At 45.9% G+C, this 27,000-nt stretch overlaps 1 protein-coding gene across 1 annotated transcript in view; it reads left to right on the top strand.

The window, feature by feature from the left end:
• Nucleotides 1-22,162, top strand: part of LOC113407134 (inhibitor of nuclear factor kappa-B kinase subunit epsilon-like) — a 33,020-nt gene extending 10,858 nt beyond the window's left edge. Inside the window, exons 8-21 of the mRNA XM_026655223.1 lie at nucleotides 2,755-2,934; nucleotides 3,598-3,794; nucleotides 5,131-5,195; nucleotides 5,290-5,381; nucleotides 6,360-6,461; nucleotides 8,776-8,851; nucleotides 8,965-9,074; nucleotides 12,139-12,215; nucleotides 12,428-12,467; nucleotides 13,460-13,561; nucleotides 17,918-18,014; nucleotides 19,013-19,125; nucleotides 20,651-20,722; nucleotides 21,779-22,162. Coding sequence (XP_026511008.1) covers nucleotides 2,755-2,934; nucleotides 3,598-3,794; nucleotides 5,131-5,195; nucleotides 5,290-5,381; nucleotides 6,360-6,461; nucleotides 8,776-8,851; nucleotides 8,965-9,074; nucleotides 12,139-12,215; nucleotides 12,428-12,467; nucleotides 13,460-13,561; nucleotides 17,918-18,014; nucleotides 19,013-19,125; nucleotides 20,651-20,722; nucleotides 21,779-21,812 — 1,357 coding nt within the window. The 3' untranslated portion in view covers nucleotides 21,813-22,162. The remainder of the gene's footprint in view (nucleotides 1-2,754; nucleotides 2,935-3,597; nucleotides 3,795-5,130; nucleotides 5,196-5,289; nucleotides 5,382-6,359; nucleotides 6,462-8,775; nucleotides 8,852-8,964; nucleotides 9,075-12,138; nucleotides 12,216-12,427; nucleotides 12,468-13,459; nucleotides 13,562-17,917; nucleotides 18,015-19,012; nucleotides 19,126-20,650; nucleotides 20,723-21,778) is intronic.
• Nucleotides 22,163-27,000: the final 4,838 nt, after the last annotated feature.

The raw sequence follows: 27,000 nt of genomic DNA, 5'->3' as shown, positions 1-27,000 counted from the left end.
GCCCTAATGACTTATCACTGGGATCAAGCCCATAACCAGTATGCGAGCATATCATTGTCTTAAATAACTTGGAGACTTCTCACAGCCATGTTAATCTGTAGCAGCTGCACTACTGTGTGGGATTTTAGTTTAATAATTTCTGCAATGTGTTCTGACTTTCGAGGTGATCCTGAAAGTTCCACTGTCTCTCCTCTTTCTCCAGGAGCTAAATGGTTAATCTTAAAACCCCAGCCAGGGAGGTTCTTTTTGTCAATGAGCTTCCCAACTTCTATCTACTCCCTCTCTTCCCATGTGTCTCAGTTGTGTATTAACACAGGCTCATAATTAGAGAATGAGACTCTGGGCCAGAAAAGCCTGGGTTCTGTTCCTGGCGCTGACTCCCGGTGCTGTATTAGGCAAAAAAAAAAAAAGTGGTTAACTTGGGGTTTTTGGCATTTTCCCCTCTCTGTGCCTCTGTTTTCCCATCTGCAAAATGTAAATAATTATATTCACCTACAACACAAAGCAGTTTGGATTCATTCATGTTTGTAAGTGTCTAGGACAGGAGCGCCACCAGCTTTTTTGCTGCCCTAGGCGGCGGAAGGTCCCGCCCCCAAAATACTGCCCATGACCGGGGCAGCCGAAGATCCGGTCGCTGCCACCCCCCAAATGTTAGCGCCCTAGGCAACCGCCTACGTCGCCTAATGGGTTGCGCCAGCCCTGGTCTAGGAGGAAGTGCATTATGTGAGGGCATTGGAAAAAATATACATCACTGGTGCTCCATTTTGGAACAGTCTTTCTAGTACTTTGTAGCCTCTGTCCCAGTGTCCTTTCTCTTAATATGCTTTGAGGTGATAGTAACTTATAAACCCGCCCCCCCCCCCCGCTTCCTCTCCTCGGTGCCTTGCCTATGCATGGCACAAGGCACAGTTCATGAGAGGAGGAAAAATGAGCCGAGTACCTAATTCCAATTCTACTTCTTTTGTACAATGAGTGAGTTTCTTTATGTAGTTCCCCAGAGACATCAGAAGCTGAAGTTTCAGTGCTAAGGCACTGTCCATCTGCAGCAAAAGGCCACCCTTTGTATCTGCATTGCCTTCAAACAGCTGATGAAAACTAAAGAAATAAAATTCTGTCGACACCCTTCTGATAATCCGTGTGAAATATACTGCCAGGGAATTAGGACATTTCCAATGTGGGCAAGTGTCCACATTGTAAAACACACCAGTACCGTAAAAACCATCCCTGCTCCTCCCAAGTCTATTTTGTTCCAGGTCTTGTACTGTGCCCCTTGCTGTGCTATCTGGGCACCTGAGGTCAGGGTTGAAATCTATGGATGGGGCAAGGTGAACACTTTACTAAAGCTTACCTGAGCAATGGTTTTCCCATCCTGTGAAAATTTTCAAGTTACCGAGAATTTTTCTCATCCTAAATTGGGAGGAAGAGTCGAAATCTAGAAAATTTGCATGAACCAACCCCCCCCCCCCCCAAAAAAAAGTTCCGTTTGTGCCAATCAAAACTTTTTGTTCTGGTTGCAACTTAAACTCTTTTTAGTTTAAATTCACTACAGTTTTGAACAAGGCCTTTCGATTTGAACAAAACTTTTCACTTTGAAAATGTTGAAATAGGGGGTTTCAACCATTCTGGGGGGGGGGGGGGGGAGAAATCCGATCCTTTTTTTTTGAGTTGGGAGATGGACACTGTTTCGCAAACAGGTTCGGCTTGAACGAGTGGGCGAAAAACCAGTTAGTCAAAATATTCCCAAGCAGCTCTACACTTAAGCTGCTGCTGCTGTCTGTGCCATCCCTCTCCTGTGGCTAAAGAAGGGGTTTCAGTCTCTAGGGCTGTCAATCCAGCACCTCTCGCCAGCCCTAAAGTCACCTTAAAAGAAAAGGCATTCATTTCTTAAACCCTCCCCTCGCTCCCCCCCCCCGCCAATCTTTCCATCCTATCAAGATGAGGCTTCAAGGATTCAAAAGAGATTTATATTCAGTCTGTCTCTTCCTGCCTGACAGCCTGTGAACCCATCTATTTATTCTCGGTTACATCTCCAGGGAAATGAATATTGGGAAAACAAACTCTCTGGGTCCTGAGTTTGATTCATTTGCGAGGGCTAAATTGTAATGGAGCATCTGGAGAAATGCATGTGACAAGCCCATGGATGCTGGATGAATATTGTATGGGGCTGTGTCAAGGAAAGCTGAACGTATCCTTAATGATGACAAAGCGTAGGACGTGCGTTCCTGAGAGCTCGTCAGGGAAGCTATTTGGCCATGCCATGAAATGGGGAGTAAGTGGCATACAATTTGATGATGTCATCCTTATAATTCCCAGTCCCATTCCGTTTGAAGTTGATTGGAAAGATTACAAAGGGGGTTGGATCAGGATCATAGAGTGCAAGGGTGCTTAACCTGGGGCACATGCTTTTCATCTGTAGATTTCAAGGCGCTTTACAAAAGAAGGTCTAGTAGTATCTCCCTTTTACAGAGGCACAGAAAGGGGAAGTGACTTGCCCAAGGTTCACACAGAGGTCAGTGGCAAAGCTGGGAATAGAACCCAGGTCTCCTGATTCCCAGTCCAGCATCCTATCCACTGGAACGCACTGTCTTCTGTTCATTTTATTTTTATTTTTATTTTTATTTTTTATGTTATTTTGTGTGTGTGTGTGTGTGTGTGTGTGTGTGTATATATATATATGTGTGTGTGTGTGTGTGTGTGTATATATTATAATAATAATAATAATAAAACATCTTCATTTCCTTTCCTTCACTTCAGGGGGCTGAAGAGCCAGCTCATCCCCATTCTGGCTAACATTCTGGAAGTTGATCAGGAAAAATGCTGGGGCTTTGATCAGTTTTTTGCTGAAACCACTGACATCCTGCACAGGATAGTGGTCCACGTCTTCTCCTTGCAGCAAGCTACCATGCACCGGGTCTACATCCATGCCTACAACACGTAAGCACGGCTTAGCCCCTGGCAAATCTGGGAGAAGAATCCAGGAGTCCTGAGTCGCAGGCCAAACTTTCACTGCAGGTTTACGGTGTGAGCCTGGGAGAGGCACGTGTTCTCTTTGCACCTCAGCCAAACTGGCTGAAAAACCAGTGGGAAAAGCAGAAGGTTCAATTTAATGCTGAGCTGCGCTTTCCCAGGGAAGTGTATCAGCTGGAAGGGATTGCTTATTGCTGTCCCCTATATGCCTGCTCTGCTGCTCTCCACTGCACAGGAGGCTGCATTTCATTGGAGGAGAAGTGATCCTTGAGTGGTTTTTTTGCTCGTATTGGGCATAATCCGAAACCCATTGATGTCAAAGGAAAGTCTCCCCCTGACTTCACTGGAAGTTAGGTCAGACTGCTAAAGCGTTCAGGTGACAGAATGCTAGGGCAATGGCAATCCACAATAAATATCAGTGTAAACCAGTCTGATGCTGCATGCTGCCGGCCAGGAAGCTTTGCTGGATCCCAACCGAGCTTCCTTTAGTGAATGATAAACTCAAGAGTAGGATTGGGGGGGGCGGACAGAATAATAGCGAAACTACTGGCTAGTGTGTGAAATTATTTTGGTTGCTGATAGCCTCGTGTTTTATTTCCCTTCCGTTCCCTTGTTTGTTTTTTGTTTCAGTACCACCATATTTTTAGAAGCTGTCTTCACACAGACAAATATAGCCCCTCACCATCAAGAATATTTTTTTGAAGGTCACCCGTATCAATTGGAACCCAGCCTGCAAGCTCACAATTTCTCCAGAACCACAGAAAATAGCCCACTGACCTTGCTGAGCAGTGTACCGGAGGAACCCGTGGGAGTGAGATTCAGAGATCGTGAGTACAGTCATCTCGTAAAATGGAGCCTTCTGCTTCCCGTCCAGCCATTTGAGCTCTTCTAGTGGGTTTAGTTTCCGCCATCTGTGTATGCACGCATATGGTCACGCTTGCAATGTCCTCCTGATACAGGGCTCTTGGTCACTTCATCTGGAGTCTCACTGCAGAACTGTAAATTATTAGGGCAAAGTTCAACAGAGAGGAAGGGATGGTTTTGTGGTTAAAGGCATTGCACATGGTTGGGTTAGGTTCAGTTTTCATCTCTGAAACAGATTTCCTGTGTGCCCATGGGGAAGTCATTTAGCTTCTCTGTGCCTCTGTCCCCAATCTGTAAAATGGGAGTAATAATACTCTTTTCCCACCCTTTGTCTGTCTTGTCCGTTCAGATTACTCTTTAGGGTGGGAACCACCTCCTGCAATGTCTCTGTAGAGTGCCTAGCACAATGGGGCCAGGACCTGGCTGAGACATCTGGGTGCTACCATCAGTTAATAAAGTCTGAGCTCTGCTCTGCCGAACCCAGAGATGTGGGCGAGTGATCTGAGCGCAGGACTAGGAGCAAGGAATTCCTAGCTTCTCATCCCAGAGCTGACACAGATTCCCTCTATGGGCTTGAGTGAAAATTTTCTGCCTCTCATTCTCTATCTGTAAAATGTAAATTGTTTAGCCATGTCTTAAAGATATGAAGAGGATTAATTAGTTAATATTTGTAATTCACTTGAGAGATCAAAAGTGCTCTCTATCTGCTAAGTACTTTTGTGTATTAGGATCCACACTGCAGTTCTCTGCTTTATATCCTCTCTTTATTCCATGTGCAGAACTCCAGGGCAAAATGTGTTGCAGAGACCCACAATGTGAGCAGGAGAGGAGAAGGTTACCCTTCCCATTAGATTAGACAGAGAAGTGCCCATAAAGCCTTCAGGGAAGGATGCTTTCTGTGTTGATGTCTGTACAATAAAACATCGGTTGAGATGAGAGTGGCAGACAGTTACATTCCTGCTTGGGTTTTGTGCACAGGAGCTGATGGTACAACTTCCAAGATGTAGGGTAAAATTTTAAACATTTCCTATGTGACTTAGAAGCCTAAGTCATTTTTGAAAGTAGAACTTGGACTTCTAAGTCACATGGGAGATTTGGAAAATGTCCCCCCATATCTGGTGTAATACCTGTGGTTTGCCTAAGTGGGCACTAGATGTCACTGCTGATCCACAAGAGTGCAACTCCATGAGAGATTCCCTGTTAATGAAGCAAACATGAAGCACAGAGGTCCCTCTGTATAGCGGGTGATATAGGAAATGTACCCACAAAGGGCTCTGAACGATGTCTCTTTGTTTTCAGCGTCACTTGAGTTTCCAAAGTTTGTCCCAAAGGTTGATGTCCTAGCTGATTGCAGCATGGCAAAGGTATGTTGGGGATTTCAGCTCAAGATTGAAATAGGCTTTGGAAATCACACTCAAGTGAAGGAGTGGTCATTGGCAGTGCCCTTTTGCCTTCTAGGGTGTCCTGAGTGCCGTTCACCAGACACTGAAGATCTCTCGGTCACTTTTGAAATGTCAAGAGTTTATTCTGAGAGGTCTTTACTGGGTGATGTAAGTACATGACAGCCAGTGTACCCTGTTGGTGCTGTGTAAAGAACAGCCGGAACTGTTTGATTTCTTTTCTCTCTGTGTAGCTGATAGGAATATCTTGTGTTTGAGAACCAGATCGCTTGCTCAGACAATCCCCCAATAGTATTCTACAGCGGTGCTCCAAATCCTGCAGTGTCACTGCATATGCTGCAGTGGTTTGGATCAATACTATTGAGAGAGAGAGAGAGAGAGAGAGAGAGAGAGAGAGAGAGTGTGTGTGTGTGTGTGTGTGCGCGCGCGCGCATGTGTAATGTTAGATGTAAAAAAATAAAACAATTTGGGGATATTCTCTCTGCTTCTGAACTGCAGAAGGGTGCGTGCATGTGTGTGAATTAGAGACACCCGAGGGCTTCATTCAGAGCATGTGTTCCAGATGGAATCCTTGTCCCCACTGTGGCTGAGCACTCGTCACAGTCTGACACCGATGGGTCGGTTCAGGCCAGGGTGGCAAATATAGCAGTGTTTAATGCACATAGTACAGTGTCTTGCCTGTTTAGACACTAAGCTCTTTGGAGCAAGAACTCTCTCATGTTATAGGGCCCCTGATATCAGGTGATCAGAGTAAATGATAGAGCTGTGTATATTCTACCGTTCATGGTTACAAGCACCCAAAGGAAACCCTGAAGCACAAGGCTGGGGCTTGAGGGATGGGGAGAGGCAGATGTGGTTGGAAGCAAGTTAAGAACATAAGAATGGCCCTACTGGGTCAGACCAAAGGTTCATCTAGCCCAGTATCCTGTCTTCCGACAGTGGCCAATGCCAGGTGCCCCAGAGGGAATGAACAGAACAGGGAATCATCAAGTGATCCATCCCCCTGTCGCTCGTTCCCAGCTTCTGGCAAAGTGGGTTTGCAAACGGGCAAACACTCAAAGTTCAGCTGCATTGCACCCCTTGGGTGAGGGGAGTTGGATGATTCCAGACAAACCTGTCTCTTTGCAGTGAGAGCCTGAAAGCCAAGTGCTCCCGTGTTGTGGAGAGAAGGGAAGCGGCCGTTTCGATGCTGAGCTGCTTGCAGCATACCGAGCTGAAGGCCTTCGTGTTGTAAGTATCGCTTTGTTGCTGTCACTTCTGCAGCAAGGGGTAATGCAGGCGCCAGTGCAGGATGCTCTGCAGCTGTGCACATGTGGTCGTGGCACTGAGCTGTGTCTGTCCCATGCCTGGGCTGGTCCGATAGGGGCTCTGCACAGGCCCTTGTCACTTGAACTTGAAGAGAAGTTATTGCAGCTCTCAGAACGTTAGGGATTAAGAGGGAAAGTTTCCAAAACTCCTGCATGACTCAGGAGCACAAGTCTAGCGGCAAGCCACTGGGATTTGTGCTCCTCACTCACACTAGGGCTTTGGAAAAATCCACCTGAGGCCTCTTTGGTGGCCCACACCTACTGGACTGGGGCGTCAGTTATAGGATTCTTGGTTAATATAAATCCAAAGGCCATGTTCTCTTCTCCGGACTTGGGACGATGTAGGTTTCCCACCTTCTGTATTGAGGCATCTGCTGCTCTCGTGCGTGACAGAAAAATGTGTAGCGCTCCGTTAACCTCTCTGTGGTGAATCTGGTGCTGCCTATTTAAATCCTGGGATGGGGAGCAGAACTCACCAGGGTAACAGCAAAGGCCACGTGCACAGCCACAGAACCCAGAACTTAACTGACTGCAGGAGACAAAGAATCAAAAACAAGGGCAGAGCATGTAGCTCACAAGGTGCAAACAAGGGATCCAGAGGGGAACACCAGGCAGAGAATTCCCCTGACAGCCAAGGAGGCCGAGGTCCTTTATTATCCACAGAGCTGGTACAGCATGGAAAGTAAGCAGTGCGGTATCCCACTGCTCCCCCCATCAGTGTAGAGTACCTTCACCCTGACTGTCTGAGCCACTTTCCCATTCTGTTTCCAGGGCCCATTCAGTCCTTGTCCTCTGTGCTGAGATCTTCAACCCGTGGTGGCAGTTTTGGTGAGGTGGACACCAGTCCACTAGGAACTGGATCTAGCTCACCACTCGAGGCAGCGCTTGGCAGCGCAGCCTATTGGATAGAGCACTGAGCTGGGACTCAGGAGAGCCAGCTTCTATTCCTGCCTCCTGCCCTTTGGTGACCTTGGGCAAGTCATTTCCTTGCTCTCTGCCTCAGTTTCCCTATCTGTAAAAAGTAACTAATGACACTGGTCTCCATTATAAAACGCGTTGAGATCTACTGATTAAAAAGTGCTATACAAGACCTTGATATTACTTTTATTCCTGAAGTGAAGTGACCAAGGCAATGCTCTGTGCAGGAGGAACTTGTCAGGAGCCCTTGCTGGTTATCTGTAGGTATTGTGCTCCAGATGATTGGGGCAGTGGAGAAAGAGACTTGTGAGTAAACTGGGTTGCTGGTGAGTGTTATGTTCCTGCAATCCTTGTACGTGGGGAATGTGCAGGAATGTCTGAGCTGAATGGTTACCCTGTTCCCCCCTCCTCCCCCCTTGGATGATCAGTCTCCACTTTCATAAGAACTTGGATTTTAGTCCCTGGTGGTCTGGCTGCTCTCTGGGGTTTTTCAGATTGAATATTACAGGGTACGGCAAACCTATATAAGCCACAGAGATGAAGTCATAGCGTAAATTCAAGGAGACACCAGTGCTGGAATCTTCAGCTGAATGCAAATGGAAAAAAAGAGCCTTGTTGCTCGGTAAAATGAAAACCGCGTTAAGAGTTACACTGCATTAACTTAAATCCCAGGGGGAGGTCAGTCAGACCGAGACATTGTTCTCCCAAGGGAATGGGTGGAATCCCTGTCCTTTTGGACAAAACCCTGTAGAATCTACTATAAGGAACAATTCTGCATTCGCTCTGGAGGATGGATGTGCATCTTCTGTCTCTAATCTCTCGGATTCAGACCCATTACAGTGCATTTCTGCTGAGTGCTGCCTCCAGCCTGACCGCACTCCTTACGTTGATGTGCCTTTTATTTCCATTTAAGAGGCTCCATTAGTGGAACTTCCATCAGAGACCAAGTTACAGGGAAATCTCAGACAATCCTACTAAATACATCCATTGCTGTCACTGCTGCTCCAGTGAAATCCAAGCCTACCCTTGGTCATTTAGCTCTTGCGTCTTTGTTTTATCACCTCAGGGGTGGAAAATGGTTTATTTGGGATTGGGTTATTTTATTGCTGAGAGAGCTGCCTAGGGGGATTTAGAGGTGTGATTCCCATTCATTTCAATGGGAGTTGTGATTGTAAATCTCCTAGATGCCTTTGAAACTTCCAGCCTAAGAGGAGGGTTTTCATTTGCCCAGGTGTTATCTGTCCCTCTTAGCCCAGAGCAGGAAAAGCCCCTCTGAATCCGGCCTCTGGTTTAATAAAGCTTTGATCTGTGTCTAATAGGTATGATTCTGTTTCTGGAGGCAACAGTAGTCCAGAGCTGAAGGATCTGGCTGAGGTGAAAACAAGGCTGCAGACTGTGAGTATGTCGCTCCAGCTATGGGTGTTATGTGGGAAGGAGCTGAGAAGCCCATGTGGAACTTCTCTGATTAATGGAGAGCCCTGGTCTGGACCTTTTCTTTCCCACTGTAGGTCACTGAAGACCTCACCAGATGTTCCCACAGCATCTCCGAACATAAAGGGACATTGGACTCTCTTTTGTCTGAGTTGGTAAAGCACAGGAAACAGGCACATGAAAATAGGTTTGTGGAATAAGCTTTTGTTTAATGTTGAAAAACATTAATATATTTTCATATGCAACTGTCTGTATATTGCTGTACACACCTACTTCTAGTGTGTGCATATATTGATGTATAAGTTACAGTACACTACCAATATTTGCAAACACAGTTAATAGTACGTTTTATATTCATATTACTTTGCATTTAAGTGCAAGATAGTGATAATTTTATGTCAAATATGAGTGGTGTACTGTATATATGCATATACAGTTCCAGTACACTGCCAATATTTGGCACCTTATTTTGCACTATATATTTAAGTAATAATAGCTGTACCATTATTAGCACTAATAATATTACTTTGGACATACTATAGCGCCTTTCATCCATACAGCTCCAGGCACTTTCTTAACATATCATTATTGTTATGGGAAAACTTTGGAAAATTGGCACCAAATATTTCAGCATTCCCCCCCTCCCCCATTTTTCAGTCTGTTCTAATAATTATCCCCATTTTCATAAGTGGGAAAATGGAGTCAGTGGCAGGACTGGGATTAGAACTCAAGACTGTCACACACATCATAACTAACCCCCTGCCAAGATGCAGGATTAGACTAGATGACTCTTGCGGTCCCTTCCAACCCATGGTTCTATGATTCTTTGACTGTCAACTCCCAGGCCCAGTCCCTACCTACTGGACCATACTGCCTGTAACCTTCTAGTAATGTTCTTGGTGCATGTGCGTTGGCCAGCTGTGATTCTAGGGAGCATGATTTCATTTCAGGCTACTTATCTGGAACTTGTTTCACTTTCTGCTATGAGAACAATTCAGTCCCAGCTTCTAGAGAAACATGCGTATAAATGTGTATGCACTTAGGTACTATAGTCTCTGGTGGCATTTGATCTCAAGGATGCTCTTTATCATTCTTATCTAACATTTGCGTTGAGGATGCCAGTTTCCTGGATTAGAGTACTAGGGACTGTCTTATGGTATTAATAAAGCCAGAGCCTGAGCTTTTCCCCAGGAGCCAGAAGAGATTGCACTCAGAAGCCTCTGTGTTTCCAGGTCATTGCTGTTTAAACTAAGCTATATTTAGAATGCTGCTTATTTTTATAATGTCCATCATGGCAAGTGTCACAATGCCCGTTATGGGTGAATGTCGATAATAAGCTTAGGTGAGAAGGAGAAGTTTGGAGGGACGAGACTCCCCTTTGGAAGGAGATGGGGAGGTTGCCTCAGGCAAATGGAGCAGTGCAAATGAATCGACAGCTATAGAAAATGAAGGCGGTGTCAGGGGAGTAATTGTCCAGAAGCCAAACCTAAAGGAGCAGAGGAGTAGGTGAAGGTGAGGTTAAATGGAGACGGGAGGGGCAGCGTAGGTGGAGGTGAGGCTGGCAGAGCAAGTCTCTGGGGAGGTTTGACAAGCAGAATGTGGTCTCGGGCACCAGCTCCTAAATACACCCACTTCTGTGACTCAGTTTGAGGTTTTCTTGGTGGGCTCCCAATTTCCCCTTTAGCTCAAGGGTGTTTAAGTGCCTCCCCACCCATGCCATGCCACACCGGCCAGCTCTGTTTTTATTTGAATGCCCAAGGAGTGGACCCATGAAAAATGCCCAGGCCCTGCTCCAGGGAGTTTGCAGCCTGCTCCTGGCACAAGCACAATATTTCAGATGTGCAATCCGTAGGGGTTAAAGTAGATTGAAACAGGAGGGGAGTTCTCACTGCACCAGCTGAGCTAATAGGAGTGGGAGCTGCTCTCCCCAAGCCTGGGAGGGAAGGGGCAGCACCCATCTGCTATGGGCATAGGTGGCAGAGCTACGTTCCTCTCCGTCCCGCTACCCACCATCACAATCCCTGGGCTAATACAAGCTGGGGGTGGGGGAGAAGAAGCTTGCAATAGGCACCATTGGGAAATCTCTTTTGGAGCAGGCAGGGCTGCCCAGAGGGGGGGGGCAAGTGGGGCAATTTGCCCCGGGCCCCACAGGGGCCCCCACGAGAATATAGTATTGCAGCTTTTTTAATGGAAGGGCCCCCCGAAATTGCTTTGTCTCAGGCCCCCTGAATCCTCTGGGCGGCCCTGGGAGGAGGGACTGTGCTGCTTTTCTGCTTGGAAAATGCCTCAGAACATTGCAGGCGCTACCGGAACCAACCAACCACAATAACAGGTGTGTGTTAAGGATGAATTTGCATGATCCTGGTCTCCTGTGGGAAGAGTTGCAGGACAGCCTTCTTTGGCTGGGCCTTGTCCGCTGATGAATTCCTGGCTGGCTGCCGCAGAGGGAGATGCAGTTTAAGCTCTCTTGAGCCTTTCCTGCACTGAGCTTTTAGTTAAAATCTCCCACTTGTGCATCCCACTTCTGTTAGCAACAGTGGGAGCCTTGGTGTGGACTGGACACTGGTATTTTAACCAGTGTGTCATCTAACCCCACTCGGAGCAGGGCTAAACAACACGGCGGTAAAAGCACCTGCTTGCGCTCTTTCTATGCAAGGGCTCCTGCTGGGGGAGCCATGCCTGCAGCTGATGCAATGCTGGGAGACTTCACACAAGGCTCAGTGTCGATGCAGCCTTCTTAACATCTTGAATGTTTCCGCTTAAGTCTAGTGAGATGCCTGGGCACCCCGATGTAAAGGCTAGTAGCAGTACTAACAAGGAGGGAGTTGGTGGTTCGTTGTGTGAGGAGACAAGTGAATGCCTCAGGGCTGGTCTTAGCCACCTAGATTTCAAAGTCCTGCTGGGGTAGTAGTAATACCTAGCTTTGTGTAGAGCTTTCCATTTGTCAACCTCAAAGGGCTTTACAAAGGAGATCAGTATAATTATCCCCATTTTACAGAGGGCGAAACTGAGGCATAGAGAGGGGACGTGCCCAGGGTCATGCGACAGGCCAGTGGCAGAACTGGGAAGAGAACCCTAGTTATCCTGAATCCCAGTCCAGGGCTCTATCCACTAGGGGGCACAGCCTCCGCTTTGCGCTCTGTGCGACTTACAGGGAAATGGGTTGCTGCAGACCCAGCTCCTCGTCTGAAACGAGGTTTAATTGAACATTTGGATGGAAAGAAAATGCATCTCATGTCCTGGTTCCACAGCATCCGGCAGATGGAGTGCTGCCTCGAGAAGATGCAGCTCATATACAAGCAATTCAAGAAGACCCGGATGAGTCCGCGTAAGTAGCTGAAGTTGGTGAGTTAGGCACCCAACTACCATTGACTTGAACACCGTTAGAAAATTTCAGCTGTAGTTTTTTCCTCAAGAGGTCTTTTGCTATAGTGTAGCAGCTGTGAGTATATGTAGGTACATTTATCAGTCTGTATGAATGTGGAAGGTCCCAGTGTTCTTTCCCGGCACATGACCAATAAGTATCTTTCTCTTTTCTAGGGCTAGCCTACAATGAGGAACAAATACACAAGCTGGATAAGTAAGTAAATAACCCATTGTTCCAGGGTCTTGAATGCCTGGCCATAGTTAACTGGGCCGTTCAACGTCTGGCATTTCTGGTTGCCTTTTGAGGAGACTCAAAACGTTCTCAGATTATTAATGCTAAGAATGTCTGGCCTGTAAATGACTTCCATGTCAATCAGTTTATCGATCCCAGCCCTTTCCTCCCAGCCGAACTACAAACTGCTTTAGGAGAAGGTGCAAGAAACCCCATAGTGTAAATATATGTACCCTGTAAGATCTTTGGGGCAGAGACTGTCTCTTCATTATGTGTATACAGCACCTAGCGCAAAATGGCTCAATCCGTGACTGGGGCCTTGAGGCACTATCACATTACAAATTAAAACGAATAGTCATGGAGAATGATGAAACAACCTGCCTGCAGGTTACTGCCCGCCAGCAATTAGTGGCTGGCTTATGCGTGAAGACCCCTGTTCAGGAAAGCAATTAAGCCACACGCTTAACTTTCGGTGGGAATTAGGTATCTAAATGGCACTTGTTCTTTTTAAAATCTCCCCCAAACCCAACAGAAGCCAATGGGACTTAAACAGATGCAAAACGTTAATCACATGCTTAAATGTTCACCTGACACAACAGAGTTTATACCCCCTATATATTTTATCAGATCTAATGTTACTGTGGACTGTCTCATTAAACTTGAAGGTGGAGACTTTTCAAAAGCACCTGTGGGATTTAGGAGCACACGTCCTAATAGCTTTCAGTAGGACTTGTGCTCCTAAATCTCTTAGATGCTTTTGGAAAATCTCCCATTAAAGAGAGTCTCCCTACAAAATTTTGCCTAAGACTTGTTTTTACGCCACAGCAGAATTTGCCTTGCCTTCAGAAAGTGCAGCGCCCCCGCCCACCTTTCCTTTCTGGAGACCATCTCAGCACTCATGTTACTTCAGCGATGGTACTGAATCCCACCCAAATAATGCTCATTTTCTTTTTCCTCTCCCCCAATCTTTTCAGGATGAATTTAGGGCATTTGGCCAAAAAGGTCTTGTCAATTTTCCAGGAGGACTGCGTACAGAAATATCAAGCTATGCTGGCCATCCATGGGAACATAACGAGGTAATGGCCGTGCTTTCTTCTTCACCTGTGTCCTGTGTGTTACACCAGGTATCCGGGTTCTAGTTTTCCATGTAAGCAGAGCTGGTACTTTGGGAGCAGCCTCTGTGTTCATAGTCGTGGGTCGGGATCACCATGGTGCAGGGGCTGTGATTCCTGTGAACACTAATATGTAGTCATCCCTCCAAGAACCTCTCATAGCTCCTAAAGGTCTCCGAACATTACGCTAATGGTGGGGCTTGGTTCAAGATATATTACTAGTACCTCCCGTTGGGGTTGGGGAAGAAATCGTAATAAGTCACAAAGCTAGTAAGAAATCCTCTAGGGCTGCTACTGCCTGTCTTGTGTTTTTATCCTGTGCCAAGAATTGCTCAGCCGTTGCTCTGTAGAAGAGCTTATTAAGAAGCATGGCGGAGAGGCCCTGCCAGGGACGTTCCTAATAGTGTGGACGGATGTAATTTGGAGACAAGCCCAAGTCTGAATCCTGGATCCATGTTCTAGCCTGTATCTATTTCTGTGATGGTCTGAATCCAAAGAACCTGAACCCTGGGAAAGACTGAATTTAGATTCAGATTCTGACCCCCCAACTTTTGGATTGCTTGGATGCAGGGTCTGGGTTTGGCTGACAAAGCTTCTCTCTGGAGTTTGGATCCTGGGGTTTGAGGATCCACCTCTAGTTCTAATCTATTGCCTATGTTTTATTATGCTAATTTGTATTGTAGTAGCACCTAGAGGCCCCAGTCAGGGATCGGAGCTTCATTGTGTTAGGTGCTGTACGTTCACATAACAGCCTGTTTCCTGTCGGAAAGAGCTTACAGTCTAGGGCCCTAGGTAACATCAGTGGGGCTATTTATGGTGTCAATAGGCCTTAAGCATGTGTGTAAGTCGTTACAGGGTAATAATAAATACCCAGCTCTTTTATGTAGCATTTTTCATCAGTAGGTTTCAAAGCACATTTACAAAGGAGGGCAATATCGCTATACTCATTTTACAGATGGCGAAACTGAGGCCTGGGAACGGTTAAGTGGCTTGCCCAAGGTCAGCCAGCAGGGCAGTTGCAGAGGCAGAATCAGAAACAGAACCCAGGCCTCCAGAGTTCCAGTCCAGTGCTCTGTCCAATTGGCTGACCAGGGTCTAAGTAATAACCCAGAGCACAGGAAAAAGTTACAAGTGGGTAAGAGGAGGAGAAAATTAATTCCCTGGCTGGGTAAATGCTGACCAGTCAGAGTTGAGGGAGCAGAGAAAAGGGGGTGATTTCCCTGACTGTCCCCTCACACCTCTGTATTGGGGAACACGCACATGGCAGCATTTTAAAATAAAAAATCCAGCCGACCATCCCTCCCAGTGCCAAACTGCCTCAGCTTCCCTTCAAGTGGCTGATTTCTTTGTTCACTCAACGGGAGGGTTCCGTGTACTACAAGGAGGCTGCTATTAAGACAGAGAGCGCCACTTACAAAGCATGATTTTATGTTAAATGGCGTTTGGGGAATACAGCAAAGAGCAAATTGCCCTGTGGTGATTGAGTGCTGCACAGTGACTTACCACAGCAAAAAAAAAGTGGCGTTACTTAGCTGTGGCTGTTGCCGAGGTTGGGTTTTTATTGCAAAGTTGCTTTTAAAGTGGAGCATCTTCTCCCCAAGGCTTTAGGTGTGAGTGGGAATGATTTTCTCTAACCGTTAGCATTAGAACTTGCTTGTGGTTTGGCCCCTCTGTTTGAGGTGAAATCGAGTTCAGTGAGATTTACTGTGTGGGGGAACTTTTAGGACAAGCCTGGTACTGAAGCTCAAACCTCCTGTAGGTGGATCTCAAAAAGCCCTAGGACATCTTTTTCAGGAGCAAGCATCTGCCTTGGTGTCCTTGGCTACCATTTTCTTTCTTCCCCCCACACTGTTGGGCAGGATGCACACAGTACCTCCTTGGAGAAACCGACTAGAACAGTGGCTCTCAACCTTTCCAGACTATTGTACCCCTTTCAGGAGTTTGATTTGCCTTGCGTACCCCCGAGTTTCACCTCACTTAACTAGTTGCTTACAAAAATCAGACATAAAAATACAAAAGTGTAACGGCCACTAGTACTGAAAAATGGCTTATTTTCTCATTGCTACCATATAATTATAAAATAAATCAATTGGAGTATAAATATTGTACTTACATTTCAGTGTATATTACATAGAGCAGTATAAACAAGTCATGGTCTGTATGAAATTTTAGTTTGTACCGACTTCACTAGTGCTTTTTACGTAGCCTGTTGTAAAACTAGGCAAATATCTAGATGAGCTGATGTACCCCAGGAAGATCTCTGTGTACCCCCACTGGTACACGTACCCCTGGTTGAGAACCACTGGATTAGACAACCTCTTGAGGTGCCCTCCTCCCCTACCCTTTTCTAATCCTGTGCAGCAGTTCTGACTAGCTGCAATCCCGTACCCCAAAAGTGGCTGCATTTCAGTGGTAGGGGAAGGAGTTCTCGAACATCATAGTAGATGCAATCCTGGAGTCCCCATTCCCTGTGCAGTTAAATCTCTTGTTGACTTCAGTGGGAGTTTTTTCTCTGAGGATGATCTTCACCCCTTTGCAGAGGGGACAGTATGAGGCCTTTGCAACATGTTAGTCTCATTTAGGTTTAAGTGGGATTTGCATGGGAGCAGTGGGGGTTTTTTGTTTTTTGTTTGTTTAAGATTTCTCTTGTTTTCCTTTTCTCTCCTGGTTGATTTCTATAGTTTGAGGTCAGAGTTGTTTTTTTACTTTCACTTCATTTCTAATGGGCTTGTTTTGGATTTGTCCTTGTTTAGTGGGTTGGGTTCTGTGGTGTGATGGGTCTTTTCTGGGGATTGCACTGTTGACTTTCAAAGAACAAAAATAAAGCCAAAACAAACCTACAACCTCTTTCCAGAATGATGAGGGTTTCATCTGCGTCACGTCTGTCCACTGGGAGGCACCTTTGCACTCAGGCACATAGCACAGGTGGCAACAGGGTGAGTCCCCCCAAGATTGTAGACAGGTTCTTGGTCTGAAACACACCAGTGATGCTGTTGGTAATCTGCATGTGGCAGCTGTTGCTCTGACCAAATATTGAGCTCTGTCCATCCCAGATGTGTGACGGCTCCATTGGAGAGGGTCTCGTGACTCAATGCTAATTGTTCTGATCAAACAAGTGATCCCACTGACTGGGAGTGATCTGAGCTCTTTGGGGCAGGGACTGGTCTAATTTCTTGTCTGCACAGTGCCTAGCGTCCCAGAACTCTGATCCTTGACTGGGGCCTCTACGCCTTACCATAAAACTGCTACTAATAATACAGGAATAGGGTAAGCTATATTTGGCCCTAAAATAGGGACCCAGAAATCAGGACTCTAAGGGTATGTCTATACTGCCTCATGAAACTGGGTCTGTGGAACCCAGGCTTGTACACTAGGTGTTTCCAAGCCTGTGTTTGAGCATCTACACTGCATTGTTAACCTGGGTTTACAGTTGCTGGAGCTGGGTCTCACAGCTGTGCTGACGCCTCCATAGCGCACTACGCAGCCCTTCTGACTTGGGTTTGCAGCTTGACTGGAGTCCACATTGCAAAATGACAGGGCTTGAACCCAAGTCATGGTAGGACTCTGGCTCTGACCCACCCCCCTAGTAGGGTCCTAGGACCCAGGTCATAAGTGCTTGCTGACCCAAGTCAGACTCATCTGTGTGTGGACGGAAGCAGGGCTTGGGCTCAAACCTGAGTCAGAGCCCTGGTTTAATGTGCAGTGTAGACACACCCTAAGGTGCTATTCCCAGCTCAGCCACCGATGTGCTGTGTGACTTCAGGCAAGTCACTTCGCTTCTCTGTGCTTTGGATTCCTCAGCTGTAATGTTGACCTCCCCATAGTAAGGTTTAGTGTATTGCTTGGAGACTCGTGCATGCTACAGAAGTGCAGTCGTTACTTTTAGGCAATGCCTATTTTTCTTTATTATTGTCTATGTGGGAATTAAGCACATAGGGCCTGATCTAAAGCCCATTGAAGACAAAGGGAGTCTTTCTACTGGATCAGGCACAGAGAAAGGAGAACAGCCATTGTTAATTACAAATTTAAATAGCCTTTTAGAGTGAATTTTGGCACCGGGTGTGTGCACCCTCCACACAGGGTACATTTTCCCCATTCGTTTACTGCTAGTGCTCTTTGGACAGCCTTGCCTAAGAACAATAGAGGCACGACTGTAATTATAACATGGGTGTGACACCAAGAGCCATTCATCTGCTTTCCTGTAGGATTTTAACCCAAATCCAACATGGTTTTCAGAAGGGGGAAAAAAAATCAAAGTTCTCATTCTTACCAAATATTTGACTGGAGTTTTTGTTTGTTTTGTTTGTTTTTTCTCAATAGGGACGTTTGGGAGATGAGAGAGCATTTGAAGAAACTCAGCAACTCTATAGCCGCTTGTAATGTGGAGATGATGGGATGCCAGGAGTGCCTCCATAATGTACCGTGTTTATTCTAAAACCCTCTCTGCTCAGAAGATGGATACTACAATGTGGATTTTTTTTTAAATCAAACTAGTATCTTGCACTTGTAAATTTCAAAGTGCTCACAAATCCCCTGTGATACTAAGTAGTCTTCATTTTATAGGTGGGGAAAACCTGCAGAAGAGCAAGGTGAAGTGGGTAACACTTTCAAAAAGTCAATGGGACCTTGGCTCTTGTGGCACTTAAGTGCTTTTGAAAATTTGATCCCAAGTGACTTGCCCAAAGTTACACAGTGAGTTGGTGTCAGCGGTGGGGTTAGAATGCACTCATTCCTGGCTCCTAATCCTGTGTTCAGACTACTAGTCTGCAACACGCTCACATGTCTTAAAAAAAAAAAAATTAGCAGGAAATTAAGTCGCTGCTAACAAGTTATTATCCCAGTGAGTATAGGTGCTGGGCCCGTATCCTATACGCTACAACATACAATCTGTAATCTCATGAGGGTGACACTTCTTCTTCTGACTCTTGTGGTTTTTTGCCTCATTGAGACTTTCATTAACACCCTGCCAAATTTCTGTGTAACTAATGGTCGAGTATGATGTGTAGATCTCTTAACTGAACAGGTTATGTAATGGCAGGTCCTGGGTGCCCAGTGGACAGGAAACAATGAACACCCCTCCTTCAAGTGAATAGCGGCCTAGCGGTAGTTACTTTAGACTGTAATAAACTGGAAGTGGCAACAGTTATAAACATGATGAGCTGCCTAGTGGTTTTTAGGATGCATTCTCTGGTACTTTATGATGTAGACACATAACAGGTGCCCTGGTCCATCTGCTATTTTTATTTTGCTTTCCCTGGAGAGGTTTATGTGATGGCCCTGGTTATCTGCACATCACTCTACTTCAGCGTTTAAAACCCCCTTGCTATTAAAACCTCTAAGCATCAAAGATGCTAGAGTTAAATATAGGAAATAGCATGTCATTTGCAGGCTGTAAAGTTTCCTTCTCCTTCACAGGCTTTGGACAGATTACCTCAGAGAATCCTGCGGGAGAAACCAAATTTGGCCCAGGTCTCTTCTGCACCCCCACCAATTTACATGAATCTAGTCGATCAGGAGATGGTACTTAGGTGAGTCCAGGTGGGTGACAGGAGAGAAGGGAGCTGGAACATGTCCAGAACCAATGAGAAGGACCCAAGCTGTGTGCACCATTACGAGTTCCCTTATGCCTAGGAATAGGCCTGAATCATAAACTTCCCCAGAGCCGAGCTATGGTTGGTTTGGGCTTGGGCTAGGGACCACTACCAGCCATGTGAGAGTTCATGGTCCCCCTTTATATTAAGGTTCCATTAATAAACGGTTTGAGGGGTTAACAAATATCATGTTAGACATTATGTGTTTATAAATGGTTTGGCGTCCATCAGGAGAAGACTTTATAGATGGTTATAAGCTGTGGCTGTAAGCAGCCTGTTGGACTCTACAACAATTGATAAACCGTGCATTCAGACCGCTGTTAACCCTTTGTGAACTGTTCGTAAAAGGAACCTTAATATGAAGTGTGGTGGTGCTGATTTTAGGTGTGGGTATCAGAACAGAGCAGGCTTGAGAACTTGAAAGAGCAGGGAGACCTTGTTTGTTCTCTAGCAGATAGTGTTAACCGGCTTTCTAGCCCTCCCACAGGGGTTGAGGGAGGAGGGGACTGCAGGCCAAGTTGGGCTCTCAGAAGCAATGCAGGAAACTCCAGAATAGCTATTTGCTACTCAGAATGGGGGAGTGTCTGAGCAGGGGAGCTCTGTGCTTGGTACTCACTCACAGGACTGCCTTATACCTAGGGCCCTACCAAATTCAAGGCCCATTTTGGTCAATTTCACGGCCATACGACTTTAAAAATCGTAAATGTCATGATTTCAGATATTTAAATCTGAAATTTCACAGTGCTGTAATTGTAGGGGGCCTGACCCAAAAAGGAGTTGTGGGGAGGGGGGTCGCAAGGTTATTGTACGGGGGGTTGTGGAACTGCTACCCTTACTTCTGCACTGCTGCTGGCGCTGCCTTCAGAGCTGGGTGGCTGGAGAGCAGCGACTGCTGGTCGGGAGCCCAGCTCTGAAGCAGAACCACCGCCAGCAGCAGCACAGAAGTAAGGATGGCATGGTATGGTATTGCCACTGTTACTTCTGCGCTGCTGCTGGCGGGGTGCTGCTTCAGAGCTGGGTGCTGGGCCAACAGCCGCCCCTCTCCAGCTGCCCAGCTCTGAAGGCAGCTCAGAAGTAAGGGTGGCAATACCGCAACCCCCCTAAAATAACCTTGCAACCCCCCGCAAACTTCTTTTGGGTCAGGACCCCCAGTTTGAGAAATGCTGGTCTCCCTCGTGACATCTCTATAGTATAGGGTAAAAGCATACAAGACCAGATTTCACGGTCCATGTTGCGTTTTTCCTGGCCATGAATTTCATAGGGCCCTACTTATACCTCCTGCTGGGGAACGTTTCTCTTGTGTTCTTTGCTATGTTAAGCCATTTACTTTTGCACACACTGTTCTCCTACCTGAGGGTCAGGACTTGCTGAAGAGAAGAGGACTTCCACTTTCCTTCTGCAGGAAACTCTCCCACTAGCAAAACAGCATGTGTGTTAAGAGGCTTGTTTGTGTCTTTGTCAGAATGAAGGAACTTCGAGAGCAAATGAAACTGGTAGCGAATGACCTCCAGAGCAACAACAGCATCATTGAGCGGTAAGAGAGAGTGCTCTGTGTGCAGCAAAGCTACTCAGCTGAGCGTTTACTTGCCTCCTCTAATGTCTAGATAGAGCTTAACCTGTTGCCTGGGAGGAGCATGGGATGGTTCAGATATGAATTTGACCAGGGGAATAGTGTTGATCATTGGTACTGTAATGAGATAAAGGAATATAAGGTCTACAACAAAGTTATGCCAGCCAACTGAGCCATTTCTCACAGTGATATGTGGACTATACTAAATTTACCTCCTGACCTAGAATTCTGAAGAGTTTATTTGCCTTTGAAGTTATGCCTGACCTTAGCTTATGTGAATGTCTACCTACGTTTCACCCTGCCATTTCAGACATTCTTCCTTTGTTGCTCTGCACTGTTCGACAGTTGCTGTTTTCCCACCCCAGAAGTGGCTGTATTCCAGTGACGGTTGAAGTGTTTCCTGTACGCACTTAGTGTTTCATCCAGAAATTCTTTACAAACTCATTTGCTAAGTGTAAGATCCGCCTCCTACTACTAATAAGAACATCTGGCACTTTTCCTGGTCTTTGGGTCTGAGGATCACAAAGTGATTTAACAACATTAAATACATCTCTGCTTACAGATAGAGAAACCTGAGGCAGAGAAGGGTTAAGTGACTTGCTTAGGCTCACACAGCAAGTCAGTGGCAGAGACAGAAATAAAACCCAGGAGACTCACCACCTGCTCCCTAGACAACACCACCTCAGTTACCATGAATCCTTCTGAATAATAAGAATCAAAATGTCAATATGTTTCAGGCTAGAATTTAGAGGGAGAAAAATTCTATTTTGTACCTCCGTGTTTGCATCCCTGCCTGCTTTTAGAGACATTAACTACATTAGCACCATAGTGCTGGCTGTGAATGAAGAAGAAAAGAGCAGGTGTGTTTCGGAACGAATGGCTTATTTCAGGAGATGTGGGAACAAGCTGCAAAAGTTTGGATCCACATCCAAATTCCACCCCAGAGTTCAGGAGTGTATGAATCCAAGAAGGTTGCTGTGTCCTTCTCTAGTATAAACCTTTTGATTTTTGTTCCCACAGGTTAAGTGGGGTTGCGTCCGCTCCAGATGTTTGAGGGAGATGTGATGGATTTGGAGCTGATGAAATAGTGTTTTGTTTTTTGTTTTTAAATTATATCTCGCACTTTGGGTCAAGATCAATGGAGAACTTTAGCTCAAAGACATCACCTTGTCCTACCTCTCTGCTCCAGCACTTTGGCACAGTTCACCAGCATTAGCCTTACCTGGGCTGCAAACCTCAAGTGCTTGAATACTGGCAGTGTCCCTAATGTTGTTCAGATGTTACCCTGTTTGGGTTTCCTTTGACAAAATGGATTGTTTCCAGTATTTTACATTTCTTTCTTGTTCCCATCGAATTGCTGACTTCATCCTGTATCAAGGAGGCCATGCTCTGTTAGATGAAATGGGTTAGATTAAATCAGTATCTTTAAGCCACTTTACATCTCTCCCACCCATGGAATACAAGCAGAAGTCTCTGTAATTTGTGACTCCAGCATAAAGATGATTTTTCCATTGCATGATCTCCTGGGTTCTTTATCCTTGTCAATTTTGATCATCACGGGTCCTTTCCAGTGTGAGCCGTGTGCATGAAGGATAGTGGACTCAATGGACCAAAGATCTGTTCCAGTATGGAAATATTCCCTCTTCCAACTGGGAGAAGGTGGAATATGGGCAATGCAGAAATCAACAGCACCAAATCTTCGAAGAGCTTCGCTTTGGAGTATAGCTGTTGTCAACTGTCTGCTGGAGACTGGACCATCTGGTTGTGTTCTGTCACTTCCTCTCCACCTAAGTCGCATATGTTCTGATTACCGATGGCCATAAGAATATAAAACAATCGGAAGCTTCGGTTGCCGTGTCTTGTAGGTCTGTTTCCAGAGCGATACATGAACTCTGTACTTATATGCACATGCGCGCACACGCTCCCTGAGTAATTCCATATTAAAGATATTGTGTAAAATCCTTGAACATGACATCCCTGGGCTGCATCCAAACGCATCTTTACAAGTGGGAGAGGGTGATTTTTGTTTTGGGATGAGCCGTGGAAGTCAATGCCAAGCGGACAGCTGATCTAGCTGTGAAATGCTGAATTATTGCAGAGAACGCTGGTCCGATTGGCTTATTGGCGATTTAATTTAAATTTGTTAAATTGGCTTCCCATAAGGGACCTAGTGAGAAACGTTCAAAAGTGACTTGAGACCTAAATTATATTTTCAAAAGGGACTTGGGCACTTAGGAGCCTGAATCTTATTGAAAATTAATGGAAATTCAAGCTCTTAAGAGCCCGAGTCACTCTTGACAACTGGGCTTTGGTTCCTAAATCACTTAGGCGCCGTTGAACATTTATTCACAGAAAGCTATACACATGAAACAGTATAAAAATAACTCTTTCTGGAAAAATTTCACTACTCACTAAGTGTTAACATTCCTTGACAATATGGGCCAGATTCTCAGCTGGTGTCTCCATTGGAGCTTCACTGATCTACACCAACTTCATGATCTGGCCCTATGAATTTCAATCTTGTTTTCAATCAGGAACCTCTTCTTTCTTGAATCTCCGCTTTTAACCGCCACCAGAGTTAATGAGAGCTGTGTGCGTGTATCTAGGTCCCATGTATGTAATAGCAGAACACTGACTACCCGAATGCTTCGCTCTCCAAACCTTCTTTTCTAATACACTGCCCTGGTACCCTCTTGGCTTCCTGTCCCTTGACTCTGATTACCCAAATAATCAGTGATCCAAGCGTATTTGGTGGTACAGTTGATCTGGATCTGACAGTGTATTTGATGCAGAGAAGGCGTCTCTTTAATGCAAACCAAATGTAAACACAGGAATGGTCTGGTTTGTTTGGAGAACAGCTTGTAAATGGAACTCGTTTGCTTGGTCATGTCTGTGGTGTCTGTTAACGTCCACGTGATAATGGAATAAAATGGTTACAGAAATGGTGTTTTGTTACAGAAATGATTCCTAGGGCTATTTATAAAGCCTCTGCTCCAACATGCAGAATTGTGTGTCTGGAGTTTGCAGATCTGGACAGTCCCAGACTCCCAGTAAATCTGACTGCAGCGTTCCAGGAAAGCGTTTTGTTAGCTTTCATTAGGGAGATAATGCGCTTTGACAGTGGATGCAAAGGTGTCCTTGTTTGTGATACATGCACAGGCCCCCATCCTGCTTGGCCAAATTCCATGTTCTTCAGTGGGATTCTGCATGGGCACAGGGGTCTGCCTGCATGCGCCAGAGTGCAGGATCCAAGCCATAATTTTCAGGCATGGTTTTGACGATAAATCCACCTGAGAACAGAACGAACGCTGAGTGTTTCGTGTTGCTGTGCGCAGAGTTCATTATAAAATGTGACTGCATTTGTAAAGGAGAAACTGATTGTTTGCATGTTCTATAGCTTGATTTATTGCTGATCCCCCAGCAGGCCTTTAGGGATTAAGTTTATCCCAGAATAATAGAGACTGGGGCCTTGTGGACGCATGACCTAGTGGCTCGAGCACTGGGCTGGGTTCTATTCCTGCCTCTGCCACTGGCCTGCTGGGTGTGAATAGAAAAATCTATTCATGCAGCTGATTCCCTTCTCTCACTCTTTGTTCTGTCTGTTTGGATCCTAAACTCTTTGTGGCAGGGACTGTCTCTGATGTGTCCATGCAACATCTAGCACAAGGGTTCCCTGATCTTGGTTGAGAGACTGAATAGGTATAAGCAAAGAGAGGCCCATTTGTCATCTTCTGAGTTTTGAAATGGAGTTATCTATGGGTCACAGAGACAGAGGGAAGCTGTTCTATGGCAGGAGCCTCTGAGGAGAAGGCTCTCGCACCGACAGCATTGGGGGGGGGGGGGGGGGAGGGAATGCAAAGATGAGGCCAGTGCCAATTGAGCAGGGAGAGAAGTAGGAGAGATTAAGTCAATGAGGTTGGCTGGAGTGAGTTTGTGGCGGACTTAAAATAGGGCAGTTCTGAGCTGATGCCTGAAATGAATGCTGAGCCAGTGGAGCCGTTTGAAGATACCACTGCTGCTTTGTGTGTGTGAGGACAGCCACAGCCCTTTGCCTGTGTTGGTCTAGGAGAGCTGGGACTGAGGGGGAAGGGAGTTAATTCCCATATAATTGTAGGCCAGGAAAAACATGAGATTATTCAAAATCCCTATTGCTCTAAGTCAATGCTGGTGCCAAATGCTTTGCCTCCAGTATTTGTTATGCCCCAAACTTCCTACCATTTTTAACGTTGGGCTTTACGAGGGGTTGTAATCCTTACCCGTTATCCGCTGACTCAGCTGTTTGCTGGCAGCAGAGTGTCAGGTGGTGGTGATATAGGAAGCTTAGACTCTCCAGGGGGCAAACATTAGATGATATCAAGAAGCTATTTGCAAGCAGAGTCAGGTGCGCTGTCTTTTCCCTTTTCCCTTTTCCATCTTCCCGCTGGGTGATTTATGGGTGAAACCCCCAGCGGAGGGGAGCAGAGAGACCCAGATAAAGGTCTCCAAGCTGCAAATGGAGCTAAACTGAGTGATGATGCCGCTCACAGAAAGTGGGAGGGGAGTGGGGTTGCAAATGCAATCCATGTCTGAGAGGTGGCTATTTAGAACCTGGGAGCTGAGCATTTAAAAGGGAAGGGAATTCCCCTGGTGCTCTCTTCCTTCCCGCCCCACTCACACTTATAGATAAATCACTGCCTATGCCCTCTAGACTCCTACTTTGCATGTTACAAAAAGGGAACTATGCTAATGATACAATGTAGAAGGTGTCCAGGCGTCTCTAGTGGGAAACGCAGGCTCATTGCACTACTTGGTCCTTATAGCCAAGTGTTTATAGCCATTTAGCAATGGTAAGTGGAGAGACAATGTGATAAAGAGGGTAGCGTACTGGGCAGGGAGCCAGGAGACCTGGATTCTATTCCTGGCTGTGCCACTGGCTTGCTGGATGACCTTGGGTAAGTCACTTCCCTTTTCTTCCCTTCCAAGCCTGTCTGTTCAAATTGCAAACTCCTTGGGGCAAGGACTGCCTCTGAGTGGATGCCTACAACATTTGGCTCAATGGGCCTCTGACTCTTTCACAATGCAAATAGGTGCTTTTGTACCGGCACTGCCAGTAATTAATCTCCATGTCTAGTAAAACCATAGTTGCCTTGTGGTTGTGGGTTTTCCCTTCACTGCGTACTGGTGTAAGATGTGTTACAAGTCAGGGCAAGCTGAGTGTTTCAAAGACATGATGGAGTAGAACAGCCCCTCTGTGTCAAGCTTCCTTGTCAGTTTCCCAAGATTAACTTCAGAAAGAGAAACTTTATTGTTTGGAGGAAAGTTTCACACTTATGAAACTTAGTGTTTCAATGTGTTTGTCAGTCCCTGCCCCTTGATAATATTTCTTGCTAGTTTTGATTATTATTGAAGCTATTCGCATTTTAAAAATATGACTACCTTGATACTTTTAAGGGAGGAAGTAGTATCCAATGGTTACAGCAGGGGACAGGGAGCCAGGACTCCTGGGTTCTATTTCCAGTTCTTGAACATAGCATCGGATCACGTGCTCAGAGCGAGGGACTAGGAACCAAGACATCTGACTTCTGTTCCTAGCATTGGGTCTGATTATGGGACTGGGTTACCAGAGAAAGGGATTTGAGAGCTAGAATTCCTGAGTCCTAGTGGATTTGATTTTACCTTAAGCAAGTCACTTCACCTTCCTGGGCTTCAGCATCTACACCTACGTAATGACGATAGCAATACTGGGCTGCCCCAGGAGATTGAGTCCAAGTGCTTTGAGAGCTTCTGATCAAGGCACTGGAAAAGTGCAAAATGCTTGTGGTTGTTCATACTTTCCAGCCGATCTGCTGATCCCACATATAAAAAAAGAAGCGGGGCTGCTATCCAAGCATGAATGTCTGAATTAATAGCAAACAGGATACCAAGAATGACTGTCCCAGCCGATCTGTAAAAAGCTGTTTCTTCTCTTTCTTTCACCTCTCCTGCTATTCCCTTTCCAGTGCGTTTTCTGTGGCTAACCATTTGTTTGCTAAACAATCAACGGTAAACCCCACTGTCAAACCTCAACCCCCTGAGTGAATGTTTTGGTTCCAGAGCATTGACTCTTACGTCCTTCGAGCAGTCACGTCCTTGGGCTCGGGCAGCCTGACAGGTCACTTTGTCATTATGATTTAAAGAAACTGAATGGTCCCAAAGTGCTGCTTAAGCTCAGACTCTAAGCCCTGAGTATATCCTTCACCCCCTGACAATAGGGTGGTGTCAAC

The sequence above is a fragment of the Terrapene carolina genome, unplaced genomic scaffold, assembly GCF_002925995.2.
Source record: "Terrapene carolina triunguis isolate 2854851 unplaced genomic scaffold, T_m_triunguis-2.0 Scaffold198, whole genome shotgun sequence".
In the NCBI taxonomy this organism is placed as follows: domain Eukaryota; kingdom Metazoa; phylum Chordata; order Testudines; family Emydidae; genus Terrapene; species Terrapene triunguis.
Note: the sequence above shows the minus strand (reverse complement) of the source record. Positions and strands in the feature narration are given on the sequence as shown.